This window comes from Bos mutus, chromosome 16 (genome assembly GCF_027580195.1).
Source record: "Bos mutus isolate GX-2022 chromosome 16, NWIPB_WYAK_1.1, whole genome shotgun sequence".
In the NCBI taxonomy this organism is placed as follows: Eukaryota; Metazoa; Chordata; class Mammalia; order Artiodactyla; family Bovidae; genus Bos; species Bos mutus.
The window spans coordinates 48,994,558-49,007,928 of NC_091632.1; the positions used below are offsets into that span (position 1 = coordinate 48,994,558).

The 13,371-nt window shown below is 40.6% G+C and overlaps 1 protein-coding gene across 1 annotated transcript in view; it reads left to right on the forward strand.

The window, feature by feature from the left end:
• The window catches only part of SLC19A2 (solute carrier family 19 member 2), a 33,838-nt gene extending 26,138 nt beyond the window's left edge, over positions 1–7,700 (forward strand). The window contains exons 3-6 of the mRNA XM_005902379.2: positions 1,049–1,271; positions 2,841–3,033; positions 3,392–3,533; positions 5,738–7,700. Of these exons, the coding sequence (XP_005902441.1) occupies positions 1,049–1,271; positions 2,841–3,033; positions 3,392–3,533; positions 5,738–5,866 (687 nt within the window). The 3' untranslated portion in view covers positions 5,867–7,700. The remainder of the gene's footprint in view (positions 1–1,048; positions 1,272–2,840; positions 3,034–3,391; positions 3,534–5,737) is intronic.
• Positions 7,701–13,371: the final 5,671 nt, after the last annotated feature.

Below are 13,371 nucleotides of genomic sequence, written 5' to 3' on the forward strand. Positions count from 1 at the left end.
TGGGAACTTTTGATAGATTGACCTTTGATATGATTGGAGTTGGCCCAGAAGTTTGTATGGAAAAAAACGAAATGGGTAAAGAGGAGTCGAAAGGTACTGAGTTCTAGTAATAAATAAGTTGTGGGGATGTAATGTACAACATGGTGACTGTAGTTAGTAATACTGTATTGCATATTTGAATATGGTGTCTGGACTCTCACATTGACTTCTTGACAGAGTCCAGGGATAATGGAACATAGCTCAGTCATGTTTTGATTGACTCAGTTACATGCATAATAGCTTTGTTACCTCATTATTATAGTAACATTTCCTGTACATACTGGGGAAAAAAACATAAAGGAGAAAATTAAAATCATTGATTAACCCCTCACCCAGAGAGAACTGCTGCTAATATTTTGGTTTATTTTTTCCTAAGACTTCTGTTTTAACCATTCTTTCAGTGAATATAATAGGTTCTTATTCATGAACTCTACCTGAACAGTGACTTACTGGTGGATGCTAAGTCACTTCAGTCATGTCTGACTCTTTGCCACCCCATGCACATAGCCTACTGGGATTACTAATTGTTGTTTATTCTTAATGCTGCTTGCCTCTGTGTGGGAAGATGTGGAATGTCATCTCCCTTTGACTGACATGTGCAGTCTCTGACCATCTTTATACCTTCATTTTGTAAACAACGTATCATTTGCTGGAGGTACTAATGTATATAGAACATTTAAAGCAAAATATATTTTTCCCCCAAGAGGGAATAAATGTAATTGCTATGAAGTTCATACACACACACACACACACACACACACACACACACACACACACACACATACGGACATGAGTTTGAGCAGACTCAGGGAGGTAGTGAAGGACAGGGAAGCCTGGCATGCTGTAATCCATAGGGTTGCAAAGAGTTGGACACAACTAAGCAATTGAACAACAACATATATGAAAGAAGCAGTTGGTTTTCCCGAGGAAACAGAAAAAAGTCTGCTGAATAGAAAATTGAGTCTACACAGCTTTCTGTCCAGTTGCTTTCTTCCCTTTTTCTGGGTAGGAATCCAAGCCAGACCGTCTCCTCGTGCTGAAGGTCCTGTGGAATGACTTCCTGGTGTGCTACTCCTCTCGCCCTCTGCTCTGCTGGTCTGTGTGGTGGGCCCTCTCCACCTGCGGCTATTTTCAAGTCGTGAACTACGCACAGGGCCTGTGGGAGCAGGTGATGCCTTCCCGCCATGCTGCTATCTATAATGGCGGTGTGGAGGCCGTTTCAACCTTACTGGGTAAGCAGTACTGGGTGGTAGGGCAGGTTGGGTGGGGAGAGTCCTCTGGTAGTTTAGTTGACCATGATCAGAGTTTTTCTCCCCTCTCAAATTTGAAGTAACCTCAAAGAACGGTTTAACTTTGAGCTCTAATTTTATCATTTAGGATGACAGTTCAAAAGTGTATGTTCAGGGAGGACTATGACTAACTAACCTGAATTCTTTTTTTTAATATAAATTTATTTTAATTGGAGGCTAATTACTTTATAATATTGTATTGGTTTTGCCATACATTGACATGAATCTGCCACGGGTGTACACGTGTTCCCCATCCTGAACCCCCCCTCCCACCTCCCTCCCCATACCATCCCTCTGGGTCATCCCAGTGCACCAGCCCCGAGCATCCTGTATCATGCTTGAATTCTTTATAACCTTTGGGAAACCTAACATAAGGATCCTGTAAATTGTTTTCTTACCCAAGTTTCCTTTATGTCTGATTTACTGCGTGCTTTGGCCATGTGTGAATCTTCGAGCAGCACTGTTCAGTACTTTCTAACAACAGTAGCTAGTATATGTTGTGTTGCAGGTGCTGTTCTAAAGACTTTATGTTTATTAACACCATCCTCACAGAATTCCTTTGTTGCAGTTATTACCCCCATTTTCCAATTAAGGAAGCTGTTGAAAGACATGTTAATCACTTGCCCAAGGTCATATAGATGGTCAGTGGTAAAGTCCAGGTTTGAACTCAGAGCCTGTCTTTGGCCATTAGCATCTATCGTTCCTTTCTAATCTGTTGATCCACCTCATAGGTCTTAGAAGATCATAAAGGACTTCTGTGAACACTTTTATCTCTGACCAGCACTTAGAAAGCACTCCATACCATTTAGCTCTCATTATCCTCATCATCGTCATTTGACCACGTGATAAACTGCCCCTCAGATGGGAGGAGAGATGAACCATCCTGCCATGTTGCCAAGCTACAGCCAGGATGGTTCTTTTTGACTCTTGCCTCTGCATCTACTTCAGTAGCTTTCCCTTAGCAGCACCCCTGGTTCTATGTCCTCCTTTTCCATCTCATTATCCACTGCCCTAATTCAGTCTCTCATCTCATCTCTCCATGGCCTCATACTATTTATTCCATCAGGTCCAAAAATCTCTGCCTAACTTTCAAGGGCCTCCATAATCTTGAACTACCCTGGTTATAAATTTAAAGAGCTTAAAATGTCATAACCTAAGGTGAATTTTCATTTAGTGAAATAGTACTTGTTTAGCAAAATGAGTTGGGGAAGGCAGTGGCACCCCACTCCAGTACTCTTGCCTGGAAAATCCTATGGACGGAGGAGCCTGGTGGGCTGCAGTCCATGGGGTCGCTAAGAGTCGGATACGACTGAACTTCACTTTCACTTTTCATTTTCATGCATTGGAGAAGGAAATGGCAACCCACTCCAGTGTTCTTGCCTGGGGAATCCCAGGGACGGGGGAGCCTGGTGGGCTGCCGTCTGTGGGGTCGCACAGAGTTGGACACGACTGAAGCGACTTAGCAGCAGCAGCAGCAAAATGAGTAATGACTTTTCTGTTTTTGTTTTGTAGGTGCTGTTGCAGTGTTTGCAGTTGGTTACATAAAAATATCCTGGTCCACTTGGGGAGAATTGACACTGTCTCTCTTCTCTCTCCTGATTGCTGCTGCAGTGTATATCATGGACACTGTGGGTAACATTTGGGTGTGCTACGCATCCTACGTTGTCTTCAGAATCATCTACATGTTACTCATCACAATAGCAACGTATGTATTACGATTCAAAGAAGCATTAGGAAGAGCTGTAACAGGATTAACTTTTGGTTTCTTTACAAATTAAATTTTCTGGTTCAAGGGCAAATGGGAGGAAGCATTATACCATAAGTGCATTATCAGTTTTTCTTTTGAGGAAGCATTTAGGCAAGTTTCATTTACTTCCTTGTTCACGTTTCTGCTGTTTTCAGACATTTGCATGAGGTTTACATCATTTAGCAAAAGAATATTCTTCACTTGGTTGGGAAGGGAATTGACAGTAGAAAAGTATGGGCTACTCTTCACATTTGAAATAAAAAATGTAACTATCCTTGAAGTAATTCTTATCTATGCATTCTTTTTATTTTTTAAGTTTTCAGATAGCTGCAAACCTCAGCATGGAGCGCTATGCCTTAGTGTTTGGTGTAAATACCTTCATTGCCCTAGCACTGCAGACTCTGCTCACTCTAATTGTGGTAGATGCCAGTGGCCTTGGCTTGGAAATTACCACTCAGGTAAGGTCTGTTTCAGTACTGAAGATGTTATGGGTTGATCAGGGTAACAGAAGTGGAGCATGCTTCAGGGAAACAAATTCAAACAATATAGACAGATAGAAAATCGAAAGTAAAAGTGTTCTTTCCTTCCTTCAGTTATCCCCCACCCTTAGTTCCTTTCCATCAGGAGGATGCTGAGACCATCATCTCTTTGATGAGGCCCTAGAATGTTTTTGAGTGTGGAGCTGAGAGGTAGTGTTGGTTCCATCTGGACCCAGACCTTCTGCTTCTTCACCCATTATTTCCCTCCATTTTTTTTTTTAATTTTATTTTATTTTTAAACTTTACATAATTGTATTAGTTTTGCCAAATATCGAAATGAATCCACCAGAGGTACTGTATCCCATGTTTGAGATGCCTGCTTCACTTGAGAGCTCTCTGAGTCTCCTCCCTTCTTTAAACACCCCCCACCCAGATACCAAGGTAATGACTTGCTGTTGATGACTAGCATTACATATGACCTATTGAGAAAACACTTGCACAAACACCCAGAGACAGTGTGATACGTTTATTCACTCTGGAATTGTATGGTTGTATATGGCTTCATTCATTGTGAGTTGTAAATAGGGCTTGGGATGTACTTTAGCAAAATGGGCGATTGAATCAAAAAGTGCCTACCCCAACTCATCTCAGCTCAAAAGATCCTATCTCCATTGTTCTTCCCACTTACATATTAGTTTTCCTACAATACAAAGACCTGACACGTTAGCAGTAATTAACTTTGTTTTTACCGAGGAGATCTAAAAGAAAAACAATAGATAATGTGTGCTGAGTGCCTTCTGTGTGCCAGGTACTTTATATAGAATTTTGCAGGGTTGCTATCATGATTAGACGTCAAGAAAATGAATCTGAGAGAGGTGTTGTTTAAGGTCACGGTCAATAATAGTATGGCAGAACCAGGATTCAAAGCAACATCTGACTCAAAAGCCTAGGCATCTACCTCTGCATCATGCTGGCTCAGAAAAGGGTGGGGGAAAGGTGGACAGAGCAGAGGAATGGGAGCTTATTATTGTCTTTTAAGTAATTATTACTTATGTGTTTCCCAGTTACTGCCTGCAATAAAAACGTTGGGAAGACCTCTCAAGGGTTAAGTGCTTTCATTTGGGATGGAGGGTAGGAGAATAAGTGCTTGTCATCTGGCTATAGAAGCGGTGGGTTTAAATGTATGGAATAATAATTTTGTGGGCTGTGGTCAAACTCATGACTGCCATGATTAATTAACCGATTTCCTATAGGAAAATGTGTCCAAATTTAAAAGACTTGGCTCAGAGGGTTAGGCTTCCCAGGTGGTGCTAGTGGTAAAGAACCTGCCTGCCAGTGCAGGAGAGTTAAGTGAGTTCGATCCCTGGGTCAGATCCCCTGGAGAAGGAATCTGCAACCCACTCCAGTGTTCTTGCCCAGAGAACCCCATGAACAGAGGAGCCTGGTGGGCTACAGTCCATGGGGTTGCGAAGGGTCAGACACGACTGAAGCAACTTAGCATGCACGCAGAGGGTTAGAGCGGCACGCTTACTGGATCCATGAACCAGCTTATCAGTATTTAGTAAGTTATTTTAATAAGAAAATGATGATATTGATAAATCATATAATCACATTAAAAATGGCTTAGAGAAGATTCTTACAAAAAGTTATCTTACAATGGAATATAGTTGACCTTCTGCTGCCCTCTTCTGGGAAAGAGTGGGAATTCTTGATCTTCAGAACTTAGCCTCGTATCAGCTTGAGTTAGTCGGTTTGAGGGTAGAGACCAGGATTCAGTTATAACAGCAACAAAAATGAAAACCAATAATATTAACAGTATTAGCATTGTGTTAATAAACATTTACATACAGAATCCTATTCCTTCCCAACAACTGTAATTAGGATATATTATGAATTACAAAATGGGTTGTAAATGAAGTGGAGGCTCAGACACTGAGTCTCTCCATCCAGGCCATACAGCTGGTAAGTGGGTAGTCAGGATTGGCAGTCAGGCTGCAGTGTTACCATGCTGTCCTGCCTCTCTGTATCCTCAGTGCCTGGCACATTGTGTAAGCACAATGTTTTTTGAAATTGTATTGAGAAACTGAACATATCTTTAATTATAGAGTCTGTTCACATATATGTAATAAAAGAGCTGACCTTCCAGTGGATAATTCTGTAAATTACTTCTTCCCCCTCTTTAGTTCTTCATCTACGCTGGTTACTTTGCACTCATCGCTGTGGTTTTCCTGGCTAATGGTACAGTCAGTATTATGAAGAAATATAGAAAGCAAGAAGATCCACAATCAAGTTCTCAAGAGACCCCCTCATAACATACTGCAAAAGAGCTTCATATTGCAAGAATTCTGCACAACGGCTGTAACCGGCTGTATTTAATTTTTTAAAGTGTAGACACATATTTATGAGTATGCATTTCATGGCTTCAAAGCAGCCAGTTGACTATACCTTGTCTTCCCAGAGTAACAATACAGTTGAGAAATGAAGTGTACTTCCTGGAATACTTATGAGAGCCAATTTAAGAATCTGTTTTTCCTGCTTCAAAAGTGAACTTGCTTTTGAAAACCAAGAATCAAGAGCAATTAGGCAGCACATGGTAATGTACACATGCTCACAAGTGAGTCTGGTGTTTCATAGGTCAAGTATTCTACTTCTGTGTCTGATTAGCCAGATGCTTGGCCTGTTGGGACCAGGGCTTCACGGGCCACAGGATGTTACAGTCAGAATCGAAATAGTGTTCTAACAGCATCTGCCTCTGTTCAACTTAGTTCTCATGTCTGTGTTACTCATGTGCGTTTGTTTCTACAGATGACAACATTTGCCCTGGTTTGGTGTTCTATAAAGAATATGTGTTAATTCTGAGTTATCTTTAAAAATTCATTGTGTAAATACTCTCAGTGCCCATCTTGACTGTTGTGTATTTGTGTTGATTTTTCTTAGAAGTATATTTTTACATTATTCATATGCTTCCCAGAGAAGCTAATTTAGTTAAAAAATAAGGCAAGTTTTGAGGCCTACTAATAATATAAGTGACCTAATGGAAAACTTAAGGTAGGTTTACTTGTCTTGTATTCTTCGGTATGAAGGACTATTAAATCTATGATGAAAAGTTACTAAGTGGGCTAAAGGCATAACTAGTCCATTTTGTATCTGCAGATCTCCAAAATAAAATGGGAAAGTCTTCTTAAAATAACTTCATCTCCCTTTATGGCATTTATACTGTTTGTCCTTCTTATCCAAGATAAAGGTGTCATTAATTGTTGGATTATTCCAAGGTCTTTTTCACAAACTGAGCCTCTTTATTTTGGTGGGACAGGACGTAGGATGGACTTGGTTCCTGCATTTTGTATATTAAATTTGCCTTTGTTTATAAAGGTGCATCTTCTTAAATAATCTGCTTAAAATAAGAATTGCTACTGATTCCAAGTTACTTGAAAAATGTTATTCTGTGTACATTTAAGTGGGAGATTAGTCTACCAAGTGACTGCTAGCATATGTGAGACATGATAACTATTTTAAAGCCAATTTTGTTGCCTTATCTTAAAAAAAAAAAAAGCTAGGTCAACTTTTTTAGAATGACGTAGGTAAATACTGAATAGTAATGTCAAGATTCCAAAACTGACTTATTCATTTATGTAAGCAAGAATTCTAGAAGCAAATTAATGAGGATAAGAATAAGTCATTTTCTAGTCACCTTCCTTTCTGAGTAAAAGAAAGGAGAAGAGCACTAGCTAAGGAAGGAAAAAGGAAGCGATACCATAAACATCAGCCTCTAATTTTGTATTTTGTCTTTGTTTTATTTTGCTACATAGGGAATGTGTACTCAGAAACAAGTAGAAAAATGGTGTTTGAGGAATTTAATTTTTTTAATAAAATAGACTGTGGCACAATCAAACTGTTCATGTAACTAAAGCAGTATTTCCCTGGAATTTAAGTCACAGTTGGTTTTATACAATCAGAGCCTTTACTTAAGACAATAATAAGTTCCTATCTTGGTGTGTGTGGTACTATTTGTAGAATGCTGAACCCAATTTGCAAGTTGTACTGTATGCGGTTTTGGAAAGAAGTGCAAATAATTTGTTGTACTTTTTATTCAATACTGTATAGATTATACAATTATTTTTTATTAAATAAATATTTTGCAGTATATTTTTCCTTGTTTAAAATATTTATGTCTTTGTTGCTACATGCAGGCTTTCTCTAGTTGTGGAGAGCACGGGCCCTAGAGCCTGCAGGCCTCAGCAGTTGTGGCTTGCCGTCTCTCAGGCATGGGCTTAGTGGCTGTGACGTGCGGCTTAGCTGTCCCTCAGCATGTGGGGTCTTCCTGGACCAGGGGCTGGATCCATGGCCCCTGCATTGGCAGGTGGAGTCTTAACCACTGGACCACCAGGGAAGCGCTGGTCTTTACCTTTGACTCTTCCCTCTCATTTCTGTTGTTTTCCCAATTTTTTTTCTAGCACCGCATTGTTCTACTTATTTTTCTTGGTCTTCATGTTGGTACCTCTTATATTTTTAAAAGCATTCTCCCATTTAGAAACTAAAAAGGCCAACGTTCCCTTCAGTGTTAACTGAATTTTTCAGATAAATGAAATGAAATTGAATCAAAGGTAGAAGGTGCCATCTTGTTTTGAAAAAATCATAGCCTTTTGGTTATAGCCCCAAATGTTCTGGTACCCACGGAAGCATCTTCTTGCCATCTTCTTGAGAATTGCTTTGTTCATTTTAGCCGACAAACCAAACCAGTCTTTTCTAATAGTATTTGAATGTGTACTTTCACATTAGTTCCCATTGCAAAACCTTCATTAAGGCATTTTTATTGATTATCACCAAAGACTTGGAAATTTTTCATGCAAAAAACTTTTTAAAGTTTTCTGTCCTTATAGCACATCTTATGTATCTGAGCAGGAACCACGCCTTATTTTTGTCTTTTGTTGCAAAACACATCTTGTGTTTGTGCCCCATGAACACTGAATTATACAAATGATATGTGATGGATTCAACGTAACCACCTGCCAGTACCAAAGCTAAATAAACGCTATTTTTCAAAAAGTACATCAAAGTAAAGCATTAAGATTAAAATGCCTGTCAGTGATGTCTAGTCCACTGGATGCTTTATTCAGGGCATTGTGCTCAAATGATAGAAATTGGATACCTATTTGTCTTACTTCTTATGGAATCCTAGGGCTTCCCAGATGGCGCAGTGGCAACAAACCCACCTACGAATATAGGAGATGGAAGAGACACAGGAAGATCTTCCCTGGGTTGGGAAGGTCCCCTGGAGAAAGAAATGGCAACTCACTGCAGTATTCTCATCTGGAAAATTCCATGGACAGAGGAGCCTGGCAGGCTGCAGTTCATGGGGTCAACAAACAGTCAGACATGCAGGACTGAGCAACTGAGCAGGCATGCACGTGTAATTAGTACTTTACATTTATATAACATGTTTTAGTTTGGAAAGGGATTTGTGAACATCATCTCTTGATTCTGGAAAAAGCATCCTGTGGTAGTACTAATTCTACTTTTTTCATTAAGTAATGCTGATAGAAGGGGCTTCAGAATGCTGAGTTTGCCATTCAAAGCTCTGATTCATTAGGGAAGTTACTCTGGAGCTTCAGTTTCTTTTTTTTTTAATATTTCTTTTTACTCACTTGGCTGTGTCTGGTCTTTGTTCTGGCATGCAGGAACTTGAGTTGCATCATATGGGATCAGTATGCCAATTCTTAGTTGTGGCATGTGAGATCTAGTTCCCTGATCAGGGGTTGAACCTGGGCCCCCCTTCATTGAGAGCGTGGAGCCTTAGCCACTGGACCACCATGGAAGTCCTGAGCTTCAGTTTCCTTATCAGTAAGTGGGGATGATACTTACCTCATGAGACCGTCGTGAAGAAATGAAAGAACATTTGTGAAAGCACCTGTCACGTGAGAAATCAGTTCCCTTCCCCCTCATTCTCTATTAACAGTTTTAGCTGTCAGTCTCAAATGAGCCGACCATTGGAAAAGACTCTGATGCTGGGAAAGATTGAGGGCAGGAGAAGGGAGTAACAGAGGATGAAGTGGTTGGAGGGCATCACCGACTCAACTGACATTAGTTTGAGCAAGCTCCAGGAGATGGTAGACAGGGCAGTCTGATGTGCTGCAGTCCATGGGGACACAAAGTGTCAGACACGACCTAGTGGCTGAACAACAATCAATCTCAAAATTGTACTCTCAAATGAAAGTTCTTTTGGAATGTTTCAAAATAAAAATGATAGGAGGCTTTTAAACACTCTCATTTTTTGGTCAAGTTTTATTTAATTACTTTGACATTGCCCTTCTTTGGGACTGGAAAACTCATCTTTTCCAGACCTGGAGCCACTACTGACTTTTCTGTATTTGCTGGCGTATTTAGTGTATCACTTTAACAGATCATCTTTTAGGATTTGAAATAGCTCAGCTGGAATTCCATATCATTGTAATCAGTTTTCATTCCAATCCCAAAGAAAGGCAATGCCAAAGAATGCTTAAACTACCACACAATTGCACTCATTTCGCATGCTAGCAAAGTAATGCTCAAAATTCTCCAAGCCAGGCTTCAACAGTACATCAACTGAGAACTTCCAGATGTTCAAGCTGGAATTAGAAAAGGCAGAGGAACCAGAGATTAAATTGCCAACATCTGTTGGATCATAGAAAAAGCAAGAGAATTCTAGATAAACATATACTCCTGCTTCATTGTCTACACTAAAGCCATTCTTAAAGAGATGGGAATACTAGACCACCTTACCTGCCTCCTGCGAAACCTGTATGCAGGTCAAGAAGCAACAGTTAGAACCAGACATGGAACAATGGACTGGTTCCACATTGGGAAAGGAGTATGTCAAGGCTTTATATTGTCATCCTGCTTATTTAAATTATATGCAGAGTACATCATGAGAAACGCAGGGCTGGATGAAGCACAAGCTGGAATCAAGATTGCCAGGAGAAATATCAATAACCTCACATATGCAGATGCACCACCCTTATGGCAGAAAGTGAAGGGGAACTAAAGAGCCTCTTGGTGAAAGTAAGAGAGGAGAGTGGAAAAGTTGGCTTAAAACTCAACATTCAGAAAACTAAGATCATGGCATCTGGTCCCATCACTTCATGGGAAATAGATGGGGAAACAGTGACAGACTTATTTTCGTGGACTCCAAAAACACCACAGATGGTGACTGCAGCTACAAAATTAAAAGACACTTTCTCCTTGGAAGAAAAGTTATGACAGACAGCATATTAAAAAGCAGAGACATTACTTTGCTGACAAAAGTCTGTCTAGTCAAACCTATGGTTTTTCCAGTAATCATGTATGAATGTGAGAGTTGTACCATAAAGAAGGCTGAGTGCCAAAGAATTGATGGTTTTGAACTGTGGTCTTGGAGAAGACTTTGAGTCCCTTGGAATGCAAGGAGATCAAACCAGTCAATCCTAAAGGAAATCATTCTGAATATTCATTAGAAGGACTGATGCTGAAGCTAAATGTCCAATACTTTGGCCACCTGATGCAAAGAGCCAACTCATTAGAAAAGACCCTGATGCTGGGAAAGATTGAAGGCAGGAGGAGAAGGGGACAACAGAGGACGAGATGGTTGGATGGTATAACTGACTCAATGGACATGAGTTTGAACACACTCTGGGAGATGGTAAAGAACAGGGAAGCCTGGTGTGGGGCAGTCCATGGAGTTACAAAAGGTCAGATACAACCGAGGGACTGAACAACAACAACATTTAACTAGATGAATTATATCAACAATAATGATAGCTCATAATTAGATAGTGTTTACTATTTATGACTGTGCTGAATAATGTTCTAAGGGCTTTAGATGCCCTATTTGATTTCTGTTATTACCAAATGTTATTGAATTGCAGGTTATTAAAATAATTTCTAGTAATACAAAATTTTGTAAGAAAAATTCTGGAATATATTTTGTGAGATACTATTAAAGCTGTTAGGTTTTAAATGGTACTGCTTTTTAAATTCATGTGTTTACATAGCAAGTTATAAATATGTAATCTATTTCATTTGAAATAAGAAAGTATAATTTGAGGTAAAATTGTTATTTAGAAACACTCCCTCTTATTTTTAATTTATATTTTAGAAAGTTCTCCGGATACAACAAAACCGTCATGACTTCGGATATCAAAGAACTTAAAATGTGTGATAAGAAAAGATAAGTATTGATAGCAAGCATAACAGAGAGCCCCAACTGCAACACAAGTTAGTGTGTCAGGTATCATAATGATTTAAAGAGGCTTGGATCTCAAAAACTACAAGTCCACTGGGGAAATAATGTATGACTTCCTGAAGGAGGTGGCATTTGAAAAGTTAATCATGCAGCATGGTCAGAATCTTAAAGGAAATTTAGAAAGAGGAACGGACTATAGTGGAGAAAGAGGCATAAGTAAAGGTATGAAAGTCAGAAAGTGCGGGTGCACAATCAGCAAGGAATATAGAGAGCAGGACAGGGGGCCATTTTCTAATGTTCATTACTTGCAGAAAGAATCAGGGAGTAATGATTAAGCTTGTCTTTAGAAATTTAATCTGGCAGCAGTGGAAGATACTACCTAAAATTTCTGGGAAGATACTAAAATTGCTAGGTGGACTGCTATTTTGGGTCCACTAGGAAGGCCTAGTCCGTGAGGAAGGCTTTTATGATCCACAGCAGCGGGGAAAAAACAAGACTGACTTGTGGTTATGAACATTCTGGAATGGTAGCTTAGAAAGTGTAAATAACCTACCCAAGGTCACATGTCTTTGAAGTGGAGAAGCCAGGAAAGTTTTTTTTTTTTTCACTTTAATAAGATTTTATTAAAGTTGCCCCTAAACTTTGCTGATCCATGTTGCTGTATGGTGGAAACCATCACAGTATTGTAATTATTCGGGATAGGATTCTGATTCCCACCCTACACTGCAAACTAACCGTCATTTCCACCCCTGCATGCCAGCGGGTCTGTAAGGATAAGACCCCAGGGGGAAGAATGAGGGGATGGGAAGATGGAGTCCTGACTCAAAAGCCTGACTTCCAGGGTGAAAGGATGCCAGGCAGGGCACAGCCGCTGTAGGGTGGGTGGGCCCAGGGGCTCTGTTGGAATGGCTGGCTGAGTGACTGTGGGGTAGGAGCACCGCGGTACTAGTTGCCAGGATAGGGTAAAACAAAGTTGCAGAAAATCCAAGAAGGGATTTCTCAGCTCCTCCTCCACATGGCCCCCCCGCGCTCCTCACCCCTCCAGCTCTAGACTGGAGGCTGGCCTGCGGCGGGCGGAGCCTGCGCACTTTCTTGCTCTCTCTTACTGAGCCCTGAGCGCCTGCCCTTTACAGCCTGCCGCCTGCCCGTGGGCTGCGCCTCATGCCAAGTTTTCGCACTCTCTTTTAGAAACGGTGCTCCAACGCCGCTGCCACCGTGGGAGAGGGAGGTAGGGCTTTGGAAAGACCAGGCTGTGTGCCGCACTTGACAGTTTTCTGAAAGTCCTCCTCTGAAAACCACAACCCCAAACCCCCGCGTGAGGGAAACCCAGGTGAAGGACTGCTAAGGGGGTGGGTGGGCTGCCGGACATTTCAAATGTGTTTGGTAATCAGTATGCTGCTTTGCTGTGCTCAGTCCTACCCAACTAATACTTACTGAAAACCTCTAAACTTATTCATCTGTTTGATACAGTTCATCTTCTGCCCATACCACCACCAACTTCTTACTCTTAACAAATGGCATGACTTGACCATCATTCCTTGCAGGATGCCAAAAATCTTGGGAGGACCTATCTGCCACGTTCTGGGAGTGTTGACGGAAGTAGATCTTGAGCTCAAGAAC